This window comes from Artemia sp. Qi Xiang Cuo, chromosome 4, assembly GCF_049724085.1.
Source record: "Artemia sp. Qi Xiang Cuo chromosome 4, ASM4972408v1, whole genome shotgun sequence".
In the NCBI taxonomy this organism is placed as follows: domain Eukaryota; kingdom Metazoa; phylum Arthropoda; class Branchiopoda; order Anostraca; family Artemiidae; genus Artemia; species Artemia sp. Qi Xiang Cuo.
The window spans coordinates 6,112,071-6,137,510 of record NC_142797.1 but is presented as its reverse complement, the minus strand read 5'-3'; the positions used below and the strand labels follow the sequence as shown (position 1 = coordinate 6,137,510).

The following is a 25,440-nucleotide window of genomic DNA, read 5'->3' as shown; positions in this document are numbered from 1 at the left end:
AGGGGACCTCACAACACTGTTCAAATAGAACTTGTTTACTATAACGACCACACTCAAAACCTCTTCTAAAACCCTTTCTAAAATCATCTTTTAAAATGTCTCTAACTGCTTCGCCGAAATAATTCCCTAAAATGTCTAAAACCGTTTCACTCAAATAATCCCCTAAAAGTAATCTCAGCGTGTTCCTTTTGTTTTTGGTATCTCTGTGCTTACACATTTCAAATTTCTAGGAAACCCTTTCCTACGTTAATCTCTTCATCTCATAAATGTTCCTAGCTACACTATTAAGGTTTCGTTAGAATATCAATTTATCTCTCCGACTTAAAGCTCAGTGAAGCCGTATTTAAAAATAGAATTTCTATCTCTTTAGCCTCCTGCATAATTCCAAGATAACAAGTGATGTCATTTCTAACTCCTGACAGTAAAGATCAATGAAGCCCTATTTAAAAATAAAATATTAATTTTTCTCTCTGACCTAAAGAACGTTTATCCCTCAGACCTAAGATTAAAGAAAGCCATAATGTTTCTTAATTCCCCCTTCGTGAATCAATATATTCCCCTAGCGATTATGTAAATCGATTTCTCAGGTTAGGTTAGCCTAAAGATCAAAGAAGCCATGTTTGTTTCTTAATTCCCCATTCGTGAACCAATAATTCCCCCACCAATTATGTAAATCACCCCAATGTCATTACACCTGGACAAACAACAGCAAATAAATTGACTCTATGCCCATATATGGTGTGGGCGTGGGAGTCAATAAGGCCTTTCTACTATCTCCAATCATTCAACTCTCTTTGATTATAATCTATCCAATCTTTTCCATATTCAATCACTCTATTTTTAAATAATTCCTGTCAGAGGTTTAATCATAGTGTTATAGATGCAACGAGCTTCATCTTTTATAATTCTTATGGGCGTCTTGAATATTTCAGAATTGAAAAAATTTTTAAAGAAACTACCAATCCTGCTACCATACTGCCTTGTATACAATAATTGTTTCTTATTGATCAACATTTATTATAGATACATTTTATTAATTAATATCATTAAACGTTTTTTCAAATTCAAAATATATTCAATATTTTCTTCATTCAGATCATTTAACCTACCTAATTGATCAGTTTTAGTCAGTTTTAGTGTTTTGATATATTCATTTCGATTGATTACAAGATATTGCCTTTCTATAGGAATCTCTCAGAATAGCGTTCCATGTTCTGTTTTTGGAGCAAAACTTCATATCACGTAAGAAGCTGCATTCCCATTCACAATTGAACTATCAACTAATGAGCAGTGAATATGTACTTTATCAACATTTTTTGTAATATTAGGAACTTTAGTACCTTCATTCGATTTACTACTTAGTTCACCTCCATTTTCAAATCCTAAAACGAAATTTATAATTCTTTTTCAAAATAATAACAAATTTCATTTTTTCTGAATTGGATGATATACTGATTGAGCATTGATCTATGGATGAATTGAAATAACGAGTTAATAAAAAATTTAAAGCCTCTTCATCATCAAATCCAGTGGGTATAACAACGTTTACCCATTCATCATTATTTTTTCCCTGTATTCAAACGTATTGTTTTTAAATTCATCACTAATGTTATACCATGAATACCATAGTGTACATTGAGTTAAAGCAATTTCATAATCAGAGTTTTGATCTAACGTGATCGGATTATTTGTATAGGACTGTTCGATTTCACTTTTGTTACCACTAATAATAATCAAATCCATTTATTAGAAAAGTATTTTCTTCATAAAATTCAAGTTCCGAGATAGTTGTTGTAAGTATTATTGTAGTCATTTTTCAATGATTTTATTTTTAGAAGAATGAATCGAGCAGGTCAATAGCTTCATTTCTCTCTTCATCAGATATATTCCCAGCAGCCCTGATACCTTGAAAACTATTTAATTTTTCAACCATATCATTTGCATTCAGGTATATCCCAGTTCTTGCTGAGGTTGTATAACATCAAAGTTATCTTTAATAGCTTTTAGCCTTCTTCTAAAGATTTTTACAAACTGAGGCTTTTTTCTAATTTAGTAGACTTCGCACCTTTCATCTTTGCTCCATATCTTTGATTAAGCGTTCCTGATTCATCTATAGTCTCTGTTAAATACTGATGACTTTCTAAATAAAAACTAGACATTTCAAAACAGAATCCATTAGGATCATAATTCTTATTGATTTATCTCAAAAGTTCTTCATCTATAACAGAATCGACATTAGCAGTGCAATTCGGTTTATTCGTTTAAAAGAAAACATAATGTTTAAAATTTCTTAACATTTAAAAGAAAACAACACCTCAGACTATTACAAACAAAACGAACAAAAATTAATTTAAAAAAAAAACTTCCTGAAAAATAAGTTGTTCAAAGAAGAGCAAAGGCCATTTTAAACTTAAGCTCAGCAGATACAAATACCTTTTCAAGCTCAAACCCAAAATGACCAGCAATTACTATTAAAGAATAAATGAAACCCAAAACGAACAGAAATTAAATAAATAATCATAGCAAAAACATACAACAAGTAATAATATAAACGAATAAATAGATCTTAAAGCGAGTAATGCTTAGATTGAATGTGAAAATCAAGCTCAATACAAAAAAAATATGTTCCTATTGAAGTACAAATGAAACTTAAAACGAACAGAAATTAAATAGACAATCAATGCAAACAAACATACAATAGATATTAATGTAAATTAATAAATAAATCGTAAAGCGAGTGAAACTTAAATTGAATATGCAAATCAAGCTAGAAACGAACAAAAACCATCAGAAACAAGAGTTTGGGTATGACCTCCTTCTTTCGCTGTAAAAGTCTAAAACCTACTGCGTCATTGGCGCTTTACTGAAAACTATATGCCTCTTGAACAGTCCTGGAAAGTATTAACAACATCAAATTGAATACTTGATATATAATGATATTAATCGTTGAAAGATCCATCAGTTCAATTATTTATTTCACTTTATTTTTATTTTTATTTTCAATACTGTAAAAACTGTAAAAGCAAAATATTTGTAATATAATCCGTTTTCAGTTACGCGCCAATGACACAGTAGGCTTTTGGTTTTTATTTACAGTTAAGGAAGGAGGTAGTATCTAAACTCTTGTTTGTATTGAAACTATTTTCGTCTTGAACAACTTTAAAAAGAGCTAATAAATTAAACTGAATATTTGATGTATAATGATATTAATTACTGGAAGCTCATCACTTCAAAATGCTACTATAATTTAATGTTTATTTTTAATATTAAGTACAAAAGAAAATATTTGTCATAAAATTGGATTTCTGTAAAGCGCCAATGACGCAGTAGGTTTTAGACTTTTACAGTGAAAGAAGTCTGGAGGTTATACCCAAACTCTTGTTTGTGGTGATTTTTGTTCGTTTTAAGCTTGATTTGAATATTCAAATTAAGTTTCACTCGTTTTACGATTTATTTATTAATTTACATTAATATCTATTGTATGTTTGTTTGCTTTGATTGTTTAGTTAATTTCTCTTCGTTTAAAGTTTCATTTGTACTTCAATAGGGAAATATTTTTTTGTATATAATTTCGGAGACCACACAGCCTTTCAATGACGATAAAATAAAAGTTCGAAATAGGGATAAAATCCTTTTTAATAGACAGTGTATAGAAATTCACAAAAAATACCAGATATTTCGGTCACATATACAGTGACCGTCATCAGTAGTAAAACAGTTTTACTACTGATGACGTTCACTGTATTTGTGACCAAAATATCTGGTAATTTTTGTGAATTTCTATACACTGTCTATTAAAAAGGATGTTATCCCTATTTGGACCTTTTATTTTGTAATATTTTTTTCGTCTTAAGCTTGATTTTCATATTCAATCTAAGTATTACTCGCTTTAAGATCTATTTATTCATTTATATTATTACTTGTTTTATGTTTTTGCTATGATGTTCGTTTGTGATTGCAAAAAAATTCAAGTTTTTAAAAATTCCTTATTTCAAAATCAAACTAAAAAAAAAAATCAAATATTCATCAAAGCATCAAAACTGATATCAAAGTAACAATGTCAAAGTGAAAAAAGGGGTTTGTGTCAACCTCGGAGTTTTTATTATCTGATGTTTGAACTATTTATAACAAATAGTTATAATAACAAATAGCCCTCCGATCCCTTTTAACTAAGAAAAAGGGCACTAGAATCCTCGATTTCCAATCGAATGAACCCCCTTTGAAGTTTATACGACGACCCCTTCTATATGAAGTGCCTCTGGGAAAAAATAAATGGAGTGTGGGGGAGGCTAGCTGCCCTCCAATCACTTTTTACTCTTAAAAAGTGAATTGCAAATGTCAATTTCAAATCAAATGAGCGCTCTAGGAATTTTATACGAGCATCCCTTCCATAACAACCATTTATGCCCCCAGGGCATCACTTACAACGCCTACCCCCGGGCTCTGGGGGGCTGTGCCGACACCGGAGTTTTTTTTTATAAGAACTTTGATCTATTTTTAACAAAATGTCTATCTTAAACTTCTTATCTGATGCATTTAGGGCGTGGAGGAGGGGGGCTAGTTGCCCTCCGTTCTCTTTTTACTCTTAATAAGTGAATAAGAACTTTAAATTTCTAATCAAATGAGCCCTCTCCGAAGTTTATATGAGCATCCTTTCCATAAGAACTATATATGCCCCTAGAGCATTACTCATAACGCCTGCCTCCGGGCCCTGGCGGGTTCCGTCGACAAAGGAATTTTTCTTATCTGACCTTTTAACTATTTTTAATCAAATGGCTATTATCAAAATTTTATCGGATGGGCTTGGGGGACAAAGGCTGTGTGGGGGGGGGCTATTTGCCCTCGGATCTTTTGACTCTTAAAAATTGAGTTAGAATTTTCAATTTCCAATCAAATGAATCCCCTCTGAAGTTTACACGAACATCCCTTTCATATGAACCATTTACGCCCCCAGAACAACACTTACCACGCCTATCCTCCGGGCTCTGGGGGGAGGTTTTGTTGTCTAATTTTTGAACTATTTCCCAAACACTGGCTATCTCAAAATTTGTTGTGGACGGAGGTTGTGAGAACACCTGAGTTTTTGTTATCTGACTTTTGAGCAATTTTCAACTTAATTGCTATCTTAAAAATTTTATTGGATGCATTTAGGGATAAAGGGGTGTGGGAGGGGGCTAGCTGCCCTCCAATATCTTTTGACTATAATAAACTGAACTAGAACTTTTAATTTCTAGTCAAATGAGTCATCACTGAAGTTTTTACGAGCATTCCTTCAATAAGAACCATATATTCCCCCAGGGCATTGCTTACAACACCTGCCCTCGGGCCCAGGGGGGGCTGTGTCGACCCCTGAGTTTTCGTTATATGGTCTTTCAACAACTTTAAAACAAAAGATATCTCAAAGTTCTTATTGGATGTGTTTGAGGAACAAAGGGCGTGGAGGGGGGGGGCTAGGTGCCCTCCAATCTCTTTTGACTATTACAAATTGAATTAGAACTTTCGATTTCCAATCAAATGAGCCCTTTTTGAAGTTAATACGAGCATCCCTTCCATAAGACCCATATATGCCCCCAGGGCATAACTAACAACGCCGTCCCCCGGGCCCTGTGGGGTTGTGTCTGACACCGGAGTTTTTGTTATTTGATCTTTGTACTATTTGTAACAATATAGCTATCTTAAAATTTTTATTGGATGTATTTGAGAAAAAAGGCTTAGGGGGGGGGCAGGTTACCTTCCAATATCTTTTGAAGCTTAAAAAGGTAACTATAACTTTCCATTTCCAATCAAATGAGCCCTCTTTGAAGCTTATACGAGCATTCCTTCCATAAGAACCATATATGCCCCCAGGGCATAGATTATAGGCCTTGCTCCTGAAGACTGTAGGGGGAGTGTCCTGCTCAAACATATAATTTCCAGAGCTTTCAACTAGGTTGAACAAAATGGCTATATCAAAATTTCGATTGGATATGTTTTGGGAAATGGTGGACGTGGAAGGTGTGTCAGTTGCATTAGAATCACTTTCGACTATTAAAAAGGAAACTAGCCATTTAAATTTCCAATCGAATTAGCCCTTTCTGAAGTTTCTGCGACAGCGCTGTCTATACAAAACCTTATATGTCCCCAAGACATAACATAAAACCCTTGTCCAGAGAGCTGTGGGGGGTCGTCATCTTCTAAGACCTAATTTCCAGAATCTAAAAGTACCTTGAATAAATGGCTATCTTAAAATTTTGATTGGATGTGTTTAGGGAAATGGTGGGCGTGAGAGGGGGGTTAGTTGTCCTCCAATCACTTTCGACTATTAAAAAGGGCACTAGCCCTTTGCATTTCCAATCGAATGAGCCTTTTTTGAAGTTTCTACGACAACGTCTTCTATAAAAGTCTTACATGCCCCCAGGGCATAACTTAAAACCCTTCCCCTGAGAGTTGTGGGGGATTGTCTTCCTCAAAAACATATTTTCTATCTGGAAATCAACTACGTTGACCAAAATGGCTATCTCAAAATTTTGATTGGATGTGTTTTGGGGAATGACGGGCGTGGGGGGGGGATAGTTGCCCTCCAATCACTTTTGACTATTAAAAAGGGCACTATAACTCTCGATTTCCTATTGAATGAGCCCTCTTTGAAAATTCTACGACGACCCCTTCCATATTCTGGAAAAAAATAAATAATAAAACATTGAAGCCGTATGGCCTTTACTATAAGCAACGCTATAGTGTCGCTTCTGATAAAATATTACGTTCAATTAAAAATGAATAGGGATAATAAAGGAGCCATTTACAAAGTTGACTTAGAATATCAAAGAGAGTTAAACAATTTACATAAAGATTTACCACTAGCTCCTGAACATTTTCAATATAAATGAAGTACAACTTTAAATACTAAAATAAACTATTTTGTGCATTATAAGAATTTAGGATTTTATTTACGACATGGCTTAGTCAGAGGCAACGCTATAGCATTGCCTATAGTAAAGACAATACGGCTCCAATGTTTTATTATTTACTTTTTTCCCAGAGGCACTTCATATGAAAGAAGTTGTCGTATAACCTTCAAAGGGGGCTCATTCGATAGGAAATTGGAAGTTTTAGTGCACTTTTAGGTGTTGTAAGTTATGCCCTGAGGGCATATATGGTTCTTATGCAAGCACTGCGCGTATAAACTTCCAAAAGAACTCATTTGATTGGAAATTGAAAATTCCAGTTCACTTTTAAGAGTAAAAAAAGATCGGAGGGCAACTAGCCCCCTCACGCCCTTTGTATCCCAAATATATCCGATAAAATTTTGAGATAGCCATTTTATTAAAAATAGTTTAAAGATCATATAACAAAAGCTCAGGTATCGACACAATCTCCCCCCAGGGTCCAGGGGCATCCGTTCCAAGTTATGCCCTGGGAGCATATATGGTTGTTATGGAAGGGACGCTCGTATAAACTTCAGAGTGGGCTCATTTCATTGTAATTTGAAAGTTTTACTTCAGTTTCTAAGAGTCAAAGAAGATCAGAGCGCAATTAGCCCTTCCCCCCCCCATACACCCTCTTTTGCTCAAACCCGCCCGATAAGAACTTTGAGATAGCCATTTTGTTAAAAAATAGTTCAAATATTGTATAGCGAAAACTCTGGGGTCAGCACAACCCCCTAGGACCCGAGGGCAAGCGTTGTAAGTTATGCCCTTGTGGCATATATGGTTCTTATGAAAGAGATGCTCATAAAAACTTCAGAGAGGGCTTATTTAATTAGGAATCGAAAGTCTTAGTTCAGTTTTTGAGAGTCAAAAGAGATTGGAGGGTAACTATCCCCCTCTCCATGCCCCTTTTTCCCCAAATACGTCCAATAAGATTTTGAGATAACCACTTTGTCAAAAATAGTTCAAGGGTCAGATTAAAGAAACTCAGGTGTTGACACAATCCCCCAGTACCTGGGGACAGGCGTTGTAAATTATGCTCTGAAGGCATATATGGTTCTTATGGAAGGGATAGTCGTACAAACTTCAGAGAGGGTTCATTTCATTGGAATTTGACATTTTTAATTCAGTTTTAAGAGTCAAAAGAGATCGGAGAGCATTTTCGCCCCCCCCTCCCAACACACACACCTTTTTGCTCAAACCCTTTTTTCTCAAGCTCAAACAATGAAATTTGGTTTTATTCGGGGGTAAAATAGCTTGACTTGAGTGAGCTTGTAAACTTGCTGCGCTGCTTAAAGACTGATCCAGTTGTTTAAATCGTCTTTTTAAATTAGTGTCATTTTCATTTGTTTTATCAGTAATCATATTTGTATTTTTTTCTTCTGCTTCAACGATTGGGGCACCCAACTTTTCAACATAGTCACGAAATCCAGCTTGCTCTAAGGAACGCTCTTGAACTATATTTCTTTGTATTTCTCTACTTTTCACTATGCTGAATTTGCCAGTTTTATCCGACAGTTCATAAGCTATAGAGGTTGTATGTTTCACTGCAGCTATTTGAAACACTTCAGTTGTGTAATTGGGCAGGTAACCTTTATTAAAAGCACCTTGACTTTTATTAATTCTTACCAAATCGCTATCATTGAATTTGTTTATGGATGGTTTTTGGTCTTCGACATCAGGCAATAAATTAGTGTACACTTTATTTTGATTTCCTTTTTTACTCGCTTCTATTGGTTTCATTTTGATGTATCGTTGATAATAATTGTTATAATTGTCAACGAAAGAGGGTAACGCACATCAAACGTTTTGTGTTGTTATGAGTAAAATATTTCCACAATTTTTCTTTGATCGTTCTATTAAACTGTTCAATATTTTGAGCTTTCAATTCACTTTCAGATGAGAACTAATGAAGTTCATGACTCTTGAACAATACTTGAAAGTTTTTCATAACAAAATCTTTACCTTTATCTGTTTTTAATTTTTTAGGTTTTCTATGTTTAAGTAAATCTGTAAAATCACTAATAATTATCCGTACCCGTTTTATCCTTTAAAGGAATACACCAAGCATATTTATTAAAACAATCAATGAGTGTAAGAGTAAAATTAAAATTATTATTTTTACTCTTATACTGCTGCATATCAACTAGATCTGATTGCCACTGGTAATTGACACTTTGAATGCAAACGCATCCTCTTTTTAATGTATGATAAGCTGGATGGTGTAAAGAATAAATATTTTGATTTTGTAACACTTCTTTGATTTTACTTTTTGATACAGTAAAACCATGTTCTTCTAATTTTCTATGCAAATCATCAATCCCTAAAAAGTTTGAATAATAGAGTTCTTAAATTCTCAATTTTAAGCAAAGCTGATTGTAGAATAGGCTAATCACCCCTTTTAACATTCCCGAGAGCTTATACAGTAAGCAAGTAATCTTGTACAAGAAAGAGGGAAAGAGAAAAAAGGTGGTTAGTCTTTCTGTCCAAGCGTTTTTTCTTTTTTGCATACTTGTTTCAGCCTTGGTTTTTTACACTATTAAAAAACAGGAAGTTCTTTCGACTGAAAGTAAGGAGCAACATTAAAACTAAAACTAACAGAAATTACTACGTATTTGAAGAGGGTCGCCCCCTCCCCAACACCTCGCTCTTCACGCTAAAGTTTTTTAGTACTTTTAAAAAAGCTTCTTATTGTTCTAGTTAAGTGACCCGTGTGTTTCAAGATTATTTTTTAAAGAATAGGGATAATATTCAAACATCAGCTTAATGATCAATGATCTATAACGCATATAAACCCTTTTATATTCTGCGTAATTTCTGTGTAGTTGAAATTTTAATGTTGCTTTTTGCATGCATTTATGAAAACTCGTTTTTTTATTTAATTTCTCATCGTTCTTTTTAAATCATGCCAGGACTTAGCTTACTGTAAAGTGTGTTATAAACACATAATCGAATGTGTGGCAAACGTGAGGTACCATCTTCAAACAAACTTCCACAAGAGCAGGGTTCAGAACAACCAGACATCAATGCTGCAGTAGGAAGACCTTCCCAAAAAATTACATGTTGAGTCTATAATTGAAGCCAGCTTGAAGCTAACGTCGTGGGTCGTCTTGGAAGACTTTCCCTTTACAAAAATGGACACTTTCATCCCAGTCCTGAAAAATTCTTTTGGAGACTCAGAATTTTTTAAAAGCTTCAATCAGGGCAGAATTAAAACTAGTGGGATAATTAGATACGTTATTGCCCCTGCAGAAAGAGATGGGTTTTCTTTTGAACTGAAGAAAGCTTATATCTCTTTAACAGTTGGCGAATCAACCGATAAATCTTGCCAGAAGGTCTTGATCCCTATAGTAGAGTACAGACTTCAAAGATACAGTGCGTGAAGACTTTCAGGGGCTTTTGTCAGTAAGTGATGCCAGTTCAGAAGGGCAAAAACGTCTAATACTTGTACATTTGGAAAGCCTAGGAATACCTTTGTAAAATTTGATGGCGATTGGATTTGACAATGCCAGTGTTAACACTAGACATCAGAAAGGTCTTGGTGTACTGTTAAAAGAATATGTGCCAGATTTGTTTGTGCTAGGCTACACTAGCCATTCCTTTTCTCTCTGTTCTGCATATGAAGCTAAGAAGTTCCCTGATGGAATTGACATTTTTATTCGGGACGTAGTTGCATATGTGGCGAATAGCCCAAAAAGACACGATGAAAATAAAGATCTACCAAAATTTCGGTCATGTGGAAAACCATAAGGTTCCGCAGACTTCAAGTACGCGATGGCTCACCCTTGAGACTTTTATTGAAACGGATCCTTGAGCAGTGGAACCCGCTCCATTTATTCTTTGACAACCATGGAGAAGGTGTCTCCGCTGGATATAGAGGAGCCAAAGGAAAGGCTAATAAAATTCTTGTTTTTATCCGTGTATCTGTGAAAGTTACTTAGTATTTTATTTCATTTGTCTTACAAAAGATCAATGCACTAAACAAAGAGTTTCAGGCTGAGGGAAGATGGATTCACAGGCTTTTAGAAATTTTGTGACAAACGTATCTGTTGCTCCTCAAGTGCTTTGTCAAAAATGAAGAAATAGGGCGTGTATAAGATCCATTTAAAGTTCGGCTTAGCCCAGCTCATTTTCTTCCACTTGATTGTATAAAGTTGGGACCAAATGCGCTGCGCCTCATGAGAAGCATACAAAACACTGGCCTATTGAGTGCTCAGCAGGTTCATTGCATCCAGATGAGCTGTCTGAATTTTTTTTGGAATTGTGCTCGCAAATGAGCAAATATATTGACTACAATGACCTAACGTTGCAAAATTTCAAATGCTTAAGTCCACATCGCCTTATCTGGGGATGTGGACACTCTTTTGCCTGTTCTTTAACGGTTTCCGAATTTGCTGGGTGAAACTGAGGCACAACGTGATAAAAAGCAAATAAAAATGCAACAAGCACGCAATTTTGTGTGCTGTTTTGAAGGATGATATATCCGTTTTGTTTCTGCTTCCATTTTGTTTTCGCTGTGCTAGGGTACGGTACTTGACTTGATCACAGTGAAGTCAGCTATAATTCACGATTAGTTACATGGACCTCTTCTATTCCTTTCAAAACGTTTGGATAAAACTTTAACTAAACATTACTGCGACAAAACTAAACAAACGGCGACAAAACTTTAGCTAAACATTGGATGCAGTGAACTATAGTTCAGTTAAAGATCTAAGCAGTCAAAATAAACAGCTGCAAATTTCAAGTAGAGCATTACCTTTTAAGCTAAAAAAAAGAATGATAATCATTATCTAACTGATTATTTGGAGGTTGATTTCCTAACTTTATTTTAAATACATTTGAATATATTAAAGATAATATGTTTATGGATCGAAGGATAACTGATAATTATGTGCAAATGGCGTAAGAATTGTCAGGACAGTGAAAGTGGTTTTTGACTTGCACACGCTTTTAACAACTTGCACTCTTTTTTGGTTTTGATTTGTACTCTTTTTTGAGTTGGAAGTCCTGAGAGAGAGTGTTAAAAAAGAACGGAACATAGATATTTCAAATTTATTTATAAATAAGAAAAAAATACAAGAACTTCGAGATATTCCAGCGTATACATTTAAAGAGGAAGAACCGATAATAATCCAAGTATTTAATGAATTAGAGAAAATTACCTTACAGTTAACATTTTAATGAATGAAAATGGGTTGATTTTACTCCACTTTTCGACTCTGTTGTTAGAGATTTGAAAAATAGAGTGAATGATAGAGGTAGTTAGAAGATTCAATTTACAACACGTGTAATATTTTATGCTTAGAATGATAACGAAGAACTTGAACTTATCCATTATCATAGCTATTCCTGGATTTTTAATTAAAATAGTGATATCGATCGAAGTCATCTAAATAGTAATCACAGGAATATACATACATTAGTCGTAAAGCATACGCCCAGATCAGGCTTGCAATTTGAAAGAGTTGATGTAATAGATTATAGAATGTCAAGATTACCAAATTATAGAAAGAACTACCTGAATTTGTAAAAAATAAAAAAGCTTGCATGAATATAAAAAATAATGATAGTTAATTCCTTTTTGGTCAATACTCATTTATCTTCACTCAGCGAATGATAGACATGTTGATAGACTATCAAAATATCAATCTTATGAAAATGAATTTAACTTTCAAGGGATTATTTATTTTCCTATATTTATATTAGGAAATTATAGGAAAAATTATTTTTTTCTATATTTATATCAAGATATTTATAAATTTGAAAGCAAATATGATACTAAAATTAGTTTATTTGAAATAAGTAAAGGGGTTAGATCTCATATTCCTAAAACTAAGATCAATGGAAAAACTTCTACACATGTGATTAACTTACTCTATTTCTATAATCATTATGTTTTAATTAAAGATTTAAGTAGATTATTTGCATCTCAAATAACTAAAAATGAGCATAAAATTTGTCGATGTACAATCTGTGTAAGACACTTGAATGAACAAAGCAAATTTGAAAAACATAACAAAAACAGAAATTGTGAAGATCCTGACATAACTATGCCAAAACCAGGAATTGAATTTAATAAAATATCAAAGCAAATGACAGTACCCTATTATGTAATAGCCATTTTTGAATCGTATAATGAAGAATTTAATCATAAGGAACATAAAAAGACCATTAAAGTAGCAGAGAAAAAGTCATTTGCTTTTGGATTCCAAGTATGTTGTTCTCTTAATACAACACAAAACAAATATTAAGAATACATTGGTGAAGATGCTTGCGGGCATTTTGTAACTACCGTAACAGATGTGTGTACAGAAATAGCCAATGAGTATGTAAATAAACAGAGTGATCATGGTTATGCACAAGAACAAGTAAGCGAAAAATGGAACAATAAAACTAATAAATGCTGTCATATTCTTGAAAAGGAAATAGTAAATCATAATTTCCAATTATATAACGATCATATGACTGGTAATATATGGGGATTTACTGATGCAGAATGTAATAAAACTGTAGAATTCCTAAGTATATCCATATTGTAATACATAATCTCTCAAAACATGACTCTCATTTATTTCTTAGAGAATTAGTACCTCATAACAGTATTTTTGATTCAGCGGAGGGTTTTATATCGTTTTATAAAAAAAATAACTGTTAATTAAATCTAATACGAAATGCATTTCATAGATTCACTCCGTTTTGTGGCTTCATCGTTAAATAGACTTTCTGAAATTTAGCTAAATTTGAATTTAAAATAAATTGCAACTGTTTAAGAAAAATTTTTAAGTATACTTCTGATGTATTTCAAAATACTGAAGAATTTAAAGAAATAGCAAAGAAATGGATTTTCCCTATGAATATATTGATAGCTATGGAAAAATAAATTATGCAAAATTACCTTCAATAGACAAGTTTTATTTTAAATTAACAGAGAAAAATATTTCTGAAGAAGATTATAAAAGAGAAAAACCTGTATGGAAATTATTTAATGTAAAACAATCTTAGATTATACCAAGTTATATCTACAAAGTGATATTTTAATTTTATCAGATGTCATTGAAAATTTTAGAAATGTATGTTTAAATAATTATAAACTAGATCCACTGCACTTCTTCTCAGCACCGGGACTAACATGCTTTTCTCAAACACTCTAAAGCTAAAATTCCATTATTTTTTATGACGATATACCTTTACGATATACCTTTATATACCTTTATTGAAAAGGGATGAAGAGGAGGTGTATCTCTGTGTATGAAAAGATATGCTAAACCAAATAATAAATATACGAAAAACTTTGATAAAACAAGACCTTCAAATTATTTAATTTATTTAGATTATAATAACTGATATGGTTGGGCAGTGTCCCAAAATTTACCTGAAAATTATTTTAAAGTTATAAAAATACCCTACCATTTAAAAGAAAACAACACCTCAGACTATTACCAACAATTAAAATATTATGTTCAATCAAAAATGAATAGGGATAATAAAGGAGCCATTTACGAAGTTGATTTAGAATATCAAAGAGACTTAAACAATTTACATAAAAATTTACTACTATCTCCTGGACATTTTCAATATAAATGAAGTACAACTTTAAACAATAAAATAAATTATGTTGTGCATTATAAGAATTTAGAATTTTATTTACAACAAGACTTAGTCAGAGACAACGCTATAGCATTGCCTATAGTGAGGGCAATACGGCTCCAATTTTTTATTATTTACTTTTATCCACAGAGGTACTTCATATGGAAGGGGTTGTCGTATAACCTTCAAAGGGGGCTCATTCGATTGGAAATTGGAAGTTTTAGTGAACATTAAAAAAAAAAGTTGATCGGAGAAAACTAGCCCTCACCATCCCATGCTTTCTTTTCCCGAATGCATCCGATAAAAAATTTTAAATGGTCATTTTGTTAAAATAGTTCGCAAAGACTTCAGTGTCGACACAACCCCCCAGGCCCGGGGCAGGCGTTGTAAGTAATGCCCTGGATGCATATATGGTTCTTATGGAAGAAATGCTCGTATAAACTCCCGGAAGAACTCATTTGATTGGAAATTGAAAGTTCCAGTTCACTTTTTAATAGTCAAAAGACATCGGAGGGCAACTAGACCCATCACTCCCTTTATATCCCAAATGCATCCGATAAAAATTTTGAGATAGCCATTTTGTTAAAAGTAGTTCAAGGATCATATAACAAAAACTCAGGTCCCAAACACATCCAATCAAAATTTTGAGATAGTCTTTTTGTTCAGCGTAGTTGATTTCCAGATAGAAAATATATTTTTGAGGAGGACACTCCCCCACAGCCTTCGGGGCAAGGGTTGTAAGTTATTTCTTGGGGGCATATAAGGTTTTTATATAAGGCGTTGTCATAGAAACTTCAAAAAAGGCTCATTCGATTTTAAATTCAAAGGGCGAGTGCCATTTTTAATATTCGAAAGTGTGGAGGGCAACTAACCCCCCTCTCACACCCACCTTTTCCCCAAACACATCCAATCAAAATCTTGAGATAGCCATTTTATTCAACGTAGTTTTAAGTTCTGTAAATTAGGTCTTTCAGGATGACAAACCGATCACAGCCCTCAGGACAAGGGTTCTAAGTTATGCCCTGGGGGCATTTATACCTAAGTTATGCCCTGGGGTATATAAGGATTTTACAGAAGGCGCTGTCGTAGAAACTTCAAAAAAGGAGCATTCTATTGGAAATTCAAAGGGCTAGTGCCCTTTTTAATAGTCTAAAGTGATTGGAGGGCAAGTAGCCCCCCCCCCCCGGTCACACCCATCATTCCCCCAAACACATCTAATCAAAATTTTGAGAGCCGTTTTTTTCAGCGTAGTTGATTTCAAGATAGAAAATATGTTTTTGAAGGGGAAGATCCTATACACCACTTAAGGCAACGGTTTTCAGCTCTGGCTTGAGGGTATATAATAACCATGTCTCTATAATGTATCAGTTATTATTATTTTCCTTTAGAGCAAGGCCCGTCGTATCGAAGATGTTGCTGTAGAAACTTTAAGACGGGTTCATTCAACTGGAAATTGGAGTGGCTTGTGCCCTTTTTAATAGTCGAAAGTGATTGGAAGGCAATTAACACCCACGCCCACGATTTCCCGAAACACATCCAATCTAAATTTTTAGATAGCCATTTTGTTCAGCGTAGTTGATTTCCAAATGGAAATTATGTTTTTGAGGAGGAGACTCCCCCACAGCCTTCAGAGCAAGGGTTGTAAGTTATTCCCTGGGGGCATATAAGGTTTTTATAGAAGGCGTTGCCGTAGAAACTTCAAAAAAGGCTCATTCGATTGGAAATTCAAAGGGCTAGTGCCCTTTATAATAGTCGAAAGTAATTGGAGGGCATCTAACCCCCCTCTCACGCCAACCTTTCCCCCAAACACATCCAATCAAAATTTTAAGATAGCCATTTTATTCAACGTAGTTTTAAGTAAATTTCTGTTCTGTAAAAGTTCTGTAAATTAAGTCTTTCAGGATGACATCCCCATCACAGCCCTCAGGACAAGGATTGTAAGTTATGCCCTGGGGGCATATAAAGTTTTTATAGAACGCGTTGTCGTATAAACTACAAAATGGGTTAATTCGATTAGAAATTGAAATGACTATGCCCTTTTTAATAGTCGAAAGTAATTGGAAGGCAACTACCACCCTTTCCGCACCATTTCCCCAAACACATCCAAATTAAATTTTGAGATAGCCATTTTGTTCCACGCAATTAAAGTTCAAGAAATTTTGACTTTGAGCAGGACACTACCCCCACAGTCTTCAGGACAAGGGTTATAAGTTCTGCCCTGGGGGCATATAAGTTTTTATTGGAATATTTATCTTAGAAACTTGAAAAATGTCTCATTTGATTGAAAATTCAAAGGTCTAGTGCCCTTTTTAATATTCGAAAGTGATTTGAGGGCAACTAGTCTCCCTCTCTCGCCCACCTTTTCCCCGAACACATCCAATCAAAATTTTTAGATAGTCATTTTGTTCAGTTTTGTGGATTTCCAGATAGACACTATGTCTTTGAGGAAGACACTCCCCCACAGCCCTCAGGACAAGGGTTGTAAGTTATGCCCTTGGGGCATATAAGGTTTTAATAGAACGCGTCGTCGTAGAAACTTCAAAAACGGCTCATTCGATTGGAATTGAGAATAAAATTTGCACTTTACTGAAAAAATACAAATGAATGTGCATTGTCAGTTTAATATACATATACTGATGTTTAGTAATCAAAATGTTAATATTATTTGATTTATTAAAGTTATAAAACTAAAAATATTTACATTTTTTTCAGTAAAGTGCAAATTTTGTTCTGGCCTTGGGAAGGTATTGGGGTTTTGCGCCCGACTTATGTTAATATCTGCTCGTTTTGAGTTTGACTCAGTTATTTGTTGTAATATCAGTTTGTCTTGGGTTTCATTTATTTATCGATCCTGATTTGTGGTAGTTTCACGCTTGGTAGATTATTTTATTTTATTTTTGCTAATTTTTTGTTTAATGTAGTTCTTTACTTTTCTTTGAAAAACTTATTTTGTGGAAAAAGTTTTTTTTAATTAATCTAAGAACAGCAGAAAGAAAGCCTGAGCATTAAACTACTTATTCATTCTATTTAGAATTACTTGCTATGCATGAGTCGGGTGAATTGACTAATAAAAAATCATTAAAAGAGAAAATTATTTACGGAAAATATTACAGTTTTCTCCTCATGAGAAATATGTGAAACAGGTAAAATTAAATGGCTATAAATATTGCACAAAGTCGGTAAAAGTGTAACATATAAATAAGATCTGCGTGGGCTTACTATGAAACTTGTTTCCTGAGTGCATGATCCGAAACCAGTCTTTTATTATGTTGCAATTGTATATTAAACAAGAATTAAATATTCATCCCTTCAAAAGTAACCAAAACATTATTTGAAACAGCAGTTTCACTGGAAGGCTCCACAGCAAACATTTGTAGCTCATTATCCTCTTCTAAGGCTTTTCGTATAACTGTATCTTTTTCAACGATGCTGTAATAGCATTTCCCACAGAATGGTAGTCCAGGAAAATCATGCACTAAGTAACGTAAACTTATGTGTAAACTTATAATGTAAACTTTTTACGGTTGATTTGACTTACGATATATATAATCAAAATAACGCTTTTCCTTATTTTGAGGATCACCCTGGCAAAAATTGTGCAGGTGTGTGGTTTAACTTCTATATCCAGCTAGATACATCCATAGCTTTTTCCAAATTATAAATTAGCTTTAATTTCAGCTATAAACTGTCCGTTACTGTCTTCCTTTTCTCGTCTTTTTTTATCCAGTGGGTTCTTGGTGCTACGAACTTCACTATTTCCAGCAGTCAATTCAACTATTTTGCTCCATAGCATCAAAAAGGTCTGTTGTTCTGACTTTTCCAACTTCAAGATCCCGCTGGTGTATTTATTTAGATCGTTATTTTTTATCATCTTGTTGTTAATCTGAAAGAAAAAAATTTATTAATTTCTCTAGAATAAAAACTCCTTCTAATTGGCCTCCAAAATCCTGCAGATGATGTGTCTGGAACCAAACGTCATGTATTACACCTCTTAGAATACAAACTCCTCCTACTTGACTTTCAAAAATCTTCTGCATGATTTTGGTGGCCAAGCAGGAGGAGTTTTTATTCTACGGTGTGTTATACATGACATCTGGTTCCAAACGTCCTCCAAAAATCTTCTGCAGGGTTTTGGCGGCCAAGTAGGAGGATTTTTTATTCTAGAGAAATTAATGATTGTTTTTGTTTTCTTTCAGGTCAACAACAAGATCATGAAAAATAGGGATCCCAATAAATACATGAGGGGGATCATGAAGTTAGAAAAGTCAGAACAATAGACCGTTTTGATGCAATATCCACTCTCTCCTTACCAAGTATCTATGTGTGACTCGTTGAGGCTCATGAAACGAACTTGTTTAACAACCCAATCATAATGCAAATGACCCACATGTGTCATACGTTAACGGTAATAAATTATTCCCGCTTCAGAAATCTTTCCCTAGAATTCTAAGGTACACCATCTAACCAAATAACGTGTCATTACTCAAATTGTTTCTGATATGTGTTCGGATTTCTTCCCAGAATTCTTTCATTGAGTGACATAATTCTGAGAAGAAAACTAAAGGTTATTAAAGGAAAGAAAGTTATTTCTGATTCAGAAATTTCTTTAATAGAATTATTAGAAGCGCAATCGCGCTGCCTAAGTAAACAACGATATTGGAACAATGCATTTCTTTTTTCTTCCATACCATGGCGTTTCGTATCGAAAGAGTTGTCGTTGAAACTTCGAAAAGGGTTCATTCGGTTGGAAATTGGAATGGCTAGTGCCATTTTTAATAGTCTAAGGTGATTGAAAGGCAACTAACACCCCTTCCAGGCCCACCATTTCCCCAAACATATCCAATCCAAATTTGGATACAGCCATTTTGTTCAGCGTAGTTGATTTCCAGATAGAAAATATGTTTTTGAGGAGGTCACTCCCCCAAAACCCTGAGGGCAAGGGTTTTAAGTTATACCCTGGGGGCATATAAGAACAATGTTGGCCCAATGTATTATTTATTATTTTTTTCCTTTAGACCAGGGTACTTCATATCGAAGAAGCTGTCGTAGAAACTTCAAAAAGGGCTCATTCAATTGGAAATTCGAGTGGCTTGTTCCCTTCTTAATAGTCGTAAGTGATAGGAAGGCAACTAACACCACTTCCGCGGCCACCATTTCCCGAAACATATACAATCAAAATGTTGAGATAACCATTTTGTTCAGCGTAGTTGATTTCAGAAAATATAAAATATGTTTTTGAGGAGGAGACTCCCCCACAGCCCTCAGGGCAAGGCTTGTAAGTTATACCCTGGGGGCATATATCGTAGAAACTTCAAAAAAGGCTCATTCGATTGGAAATTCAAAGGGCTATTGCCCTTTTGAATAGTCGAAAGTGATTGGAGGGCAACTAGCCCCCTCTTACGCTCATATTTTCCCCAAACACATCCAATCAAAATTTTAAGATAGCCATTTTGTTCACCATAGTTTAAAAATGTGGAAATGAGGTCTTTGAGGATGACAACCCCTCACAGCCCTCAGGGCAAGAGTTGTAAGTTGTGCCCCTGGGGGCATATAAGGTTTTTATGGAACCCGTTGTCATAGAAATTTCAAAAAGGGCTCATTCGATTAGAAACTGAAATGGCTAGTGCGCTTTGTAATAGTGGAAAGGGATTGGAAGGCAACTAACACCCCTTCGACACCCACCATTTCCCCAAGGTTGTAAGTTATGCCCTGGGGGCATATAAGGTTATTATAGATAGAGTTGTCGTAAAATTTCAAAAGGGGCTCATTCAATTGAAAATTGAGAGGACTAGTTTCCTCTTTAATTGTCGAAAGTGATTGGAGGGTAACTAACCCCCCTCTCGCGCCCACCATTCCTCCAAACACTTCAAATCAAAATTTGAGATAGCCATTTTGTTTAACGTACTTGAAAGTTCTGGAAATCAGGTCTTAGAGGGTAGCAACCACCCTAACAGCCCTTAGGGTAAGGGTTGTAATTTATGCTCTGGGGTTATATAAGGTGTTCATAGAAAGCGTTGTCGTAGAAACTCAAAAAGGGCTCATTCGATTTGAAATCGAAAGGCCTAGTACCCTTTTTAATAGTCGAAAGTGATTGGAAGGCTTGACATTTTTATAATAAATAATGATATGGGTACACAGTATTATTTTTGTTGTTGTTGTTGTTTAGACCAGGGCACTTCGTATGGAAGGAGTTGTCTTGGGAACTTCGAAAAGGGCTTATTTGATTGAAAATAGAAAGGGCTGATGCCCTTTTTCATAGTCGAAAGTGATTGGAGAGCAACTAATCCCCCTCCCACGCCCACCCTCTTATTTGCCCATTACGTTTAAAAACTAATTGTTGCCTTAAGACTAAATCAAAATGCAACGTGTTAATGCTAATTCCCAATAAGGCATCTCAGCAGTATCCCAAGAAAGACTGAGTGTATTATGTTCAAACTTTCGAGGCTACTTCTGCTATTAAAATATAACCAAATCAAAATAGCGTAAGTGTATCCCAGCTATCAAGGAAAGTAAACAGGTTTTTTGCAAATGGTATCACGTTTTCCATTTCAGGTCAACTAGAGGAGGTATGAGACTAAATTAAACACTAGTATTTGTGTCCAGATTTTTAAAAGGGTGTATGTTGTAAAAAATTGCTGAAATTTTTTCTCCATTACAAATAGCAGGCCAAACTATAGTCTTAAAAAATGAAAAGATTTAAAGTACTATTTTCTTTTTCCCTGAAAAGACTGTGTCAATATCAAAGGAACAGAAATTAATTGAAAAAACTTTTTCCACAAAATAATTTTTTCAATGAAAAGTAAAGAACTCCATTAAACAAAAAATGAGCAAAAGTAAAATCAAATAGTCTACCAAGCTTGAAACTACCACAAATCAGCATCTATAATTAATGAAACCCAAAACGAACAGAAATTACAGTAAACAACCGAGTCAAACTCAAAACGAGCAGAAATTAAAATAAGTTGGGCTCAAAACCCCTATGCCTTCCCAAGGCCAGAACTTAATTTGACCTTTACTGAAAATAGTACAAATGAATGTGCATTGTCAGTGTAATATACATATACTGATATTTAGTAATCAAAATGTTAATATTATTCGATTTATTAAAGCTATAAAAGTAAAAACATTTATATTTTTTCAGTAAAATGCAAATTATGTTCTGGCCTTGGGAAGGCATAGGGCTTTGAGCCCAACTTATGTTAATTTCTGCTGAGTGAAATACAGACGTTGGAATGAAATACACGATTGAAGGAATGATATGTGTTACAACTAAATATGGAAAGAAAATCGTTATCATTATTGATTTTAAAGGTGAAATGGTTGATCTATTTGCACCTAAGCGTTTTGATTCTAAAGCAGCTGATCTTGAAAACAAATTTGTAAAATTAGATAAAGGTATGATTTCAAAAGGTTATTGAAAGAAAAAATAAAGATAATATCAATTATTTAGATATTGAACTATCCAATAAACATTAAACCATATTAAATTATTACATTTTATTAGTAGTTTAATAAGAAATTCTTATTTCACAACACCTGTTTTGATCTTAAAGCTCATGATGGAAAATTGTAAAAATGTTACTTGTTTTCATTTGAAATTGAATTGAAAATGGGGATGGGGGGTAAAATGATGGGTAATCTAGATGGGGCGTAGAACCCTTACTTAAAAGTAAGTACTGAAGCTATAACCAAGTTTTTTACTATAAAAACAGTTGACTGCGATGCGTCAATATTATATATTCGTCTAGGGATTATCATTATTTCTGCGCTTTGATATTTTCTAAATAGTATAAAGAATGCACTTTAGTCTATAGAACAAATGTTACCATAATTATGTTTGACCAAATCATACGTAAATCTGTTTAAGTCATAAGAGGACGCAGATAGTGGATATAACTCAGAATCGATGTACAAGTTAGTAAGCGATACAAAAATAACACGGAAAAGAGAGGAGCAATGGGATATTTCAGTCATTATTTAAATTTGTAATAAAACAGAAATAAAGAAATAAAGAAATAAAGAAATAAAGAAAGCGATACAAAAATAACACGGAAAAGAGAGGAGCAATGGGATATTTCAGTCATTATTTAAATTTGTAATAAAACAGAAATAAATAAATAAATAAATAAAGAAATAAAGTAAGCGATACAAAAATAAAACGGAAAAGAGAGGAGCAATGGGATATTTCAGTCATTATTTAAATTTGTAATAAAACAGAAATAAAGAAATAAAGAAATAAAGAAATAAAGAAAGCGATACAAAAATAACACGGAAAAGAGAGGAGCAATGGGATATTTCAGTCATTATTTAAATTTGTAATAAAACAGAAATAAAGAAATAAAGAAATAAAGAAATAAAGAAAGCGATACGAAAATAACACGGAAAAGAGAGGAGCAATGGGATATTTCAGTCATTATTTAAATTTGTAATAAAACAGAAATAAAGAAATAAAGAAATAAAGAAATAAAGAAAGCGATACAAAAATAACACGGAAAAGAGAGGAGCAATGGGATATTTCAGTCATTATTTAAATTTTTAATAAAACAGAAATAAAGAAATAAAGAAATAAAGAAATAAAGAAAGCGATACAAAAATAACACGGAAAAGAGAGGAGCAATGGGATATTTCAGTCATTATTTAAATTTGTAATAAAACAGAAATAAAGAAATAAAGAAATAAAGAAAGCGATACAAAAATAACACGGAAAAGAGAGGAGCAATGGGATATTTCAGTCATTATTTAAATTTGTAATAAAACAGAAATAAAGAAAAATTTATTGTGATTGATTATTACACCTCGCCTTGCCTTTAAGCAACAAATCCCCAATTGATAAAACACCTGTGTTCTCTTCTAGGTCATTGAATTTCTGTATATAGGATCCATCGAAGCAGCATATTGTGAACCGATTTTATGCCGATTGAATATAAAAAGGGTAGTTGATATTAGTGGACTTCGCCCTAGTCAGGTTCCAAGGGAAAAGAAAACACATTGCCCTTGTACATGCCCACTAGAAACAGCACATCATAGACAACGACTTTTCATAAGGTTTGTCCGTTAAGCTAAGTTCTGAAACGAAATGGTGAATTTTATCACGTGAAAATGACGGAGATTTTACCTTGCTGATTTCAGCCAGATGTTTTATTAAAAAAAAAAAATATTTGTAATCTTCCTATGGGATGCAGCGTCTTTATTTATGTTGAAGGTAATCTTGTTGACTCGAAAATCAAATTCACAATATTAAACTTTTTCAGAAGTGAACTGAACATTCACATACACAATTCTTTTTATTTATTTGGGTGACGAAAGTAGGGCAAGGGGTTCCACTGCTGTATGAAGTGACATCAGAACCACAAGCCCATTGAATACTAGCGGGAGTGACATCAGACCGGACTCCTAGGAACGTTAGCATTGAATTTACGTAATATGCTTGTAGAACTATGCAATATCTGTTTTGACACAATTTCATTTTATACAATTTCATAAGAATTTATGACAGAAAAATCAATAGGCTTCATGGGAGGTTAGATATATCTGCGCATAGTTGTCGATTCACAAGGAAACCTTCAGAAATTACTTCTAGAGGATTATTTGGGATAAACAGATTGAGATATTTTAGGGATTATTTGGATAGGAAAAAATTTAAATTTCTTGGTTGTGATCGTTGTAATACCCAATTCAAATTTTCATTATAAATACCCAGTTCCAATTTACAATATAGAGGCTTCATTAAGATTTACAAATGCATAAGAAAAAGGTTATCAGAACGTCTTTCAGACCTCATCTTTCGGGAGCTAGACAATCGAACGGATTGAACATTCAATTCTGACACTTTCTTGATTAACATTATATTTTAAAAGTTCCCCACGACCTAAATGATTCCTGATTACGACTTATAATAATTACTAACATTAGATACTTCGACTTCAACTGTTCATGCAAACATCCAGCAATACAATCAGTATTAAAAGAAAATTAAGGAAAAAGTTAGAATTTCTAGGTTGTGGTCGCTATAATACTATAATAATAATGGTACATTTCTATAACCTTCTTTTTCAAAATTAGCTGGTGGAAATATTAAACAATGCAGGCGACTTATGAAATCCTTAATATTTTTTTACGGAGGGGGGATGATCCAAGGGCTTACTAGGTACATTCATGCGCCATTCTTTCTCAAAATTAGGTGATGTAAATATTAAAGAATGTATGTGACTTATGAAGACTTTAATATTTTTTGGGGGGTGGGGGAGGATCTTAGGGCTAATTGGGTACGTCACATTCAAAACGTTTTATTTCGAGGAAAAGAGACTAATGGATTTTTTTTTTTTCATTTCCGTTTGTTTGCTTTTAAAACATGGCAATAATAAACCTCACGTCTCAATAAACCTGTCGTAATAAAGCTGTCATATTTAACGACCAGAATCGAAAACCGATGTTTTTTATTCTTTACTTTTATTTGACTTATTGAAGTTCTTGACTTAATTCAAATTAAGTGAGTAAAACCGCCGCTTCGTGCCAAAATTAAATAAACTAATTGTTTTTCGCACCCTAAAAGTGAAAATATTTTTAAAAGGCAATTTTACTGAAATCGTGGAACCAAACAGAATTGAAAGAACAAGGTGTTCATTTTTTACCTAGCAACAGATAATACTCTTCAACAAGAGTGATAGTAGGAGCTTCATCCGGAGGAAATAAACTTCCATATCTTCCACCCCCTTTAGGTTGAGAATTTAGCTAAAATATTCTAAAATGTGGACATTAATTGGAAGAAATGAAAAGGGAATGTATTTTCGGTCTTTTAAAAAATAATAGAAACTATATCCCAAGGTAAAACCTCACAAGGAGGCACAATTTCGAGATTAAGAGTCAAAAATCAACAAAATCTGTCAAACAGTTGGTGGCAGAGTAAAGGTTATTAATTAAGCGTAAATATCAAAGACGTAAACAAAAA

General features: G+C 33.8%; 1 protein-coding gene across 1 annotated transcript in view; it reads left to right on the top strand.

Moving 5' to 3' along the window:
* The window catches only part of LOC148952719 (uncharacterized), a 118,746-nt gene that overhangs the window by 61,935 nt on the left and 31,371 nt on the right, over positions 1-25,440 (top strand). Inside the window, exon 7 of the mRNA XM_089087377.1 lies at positions 23,347-23,537. Coding sequence (XP_088943503.1) covers positions 23,347-23,537 — 191 coding nt within the window. The remainder of the gene's footprint in view (positions 1-23,346; positions 23,538-25,440) is intronic.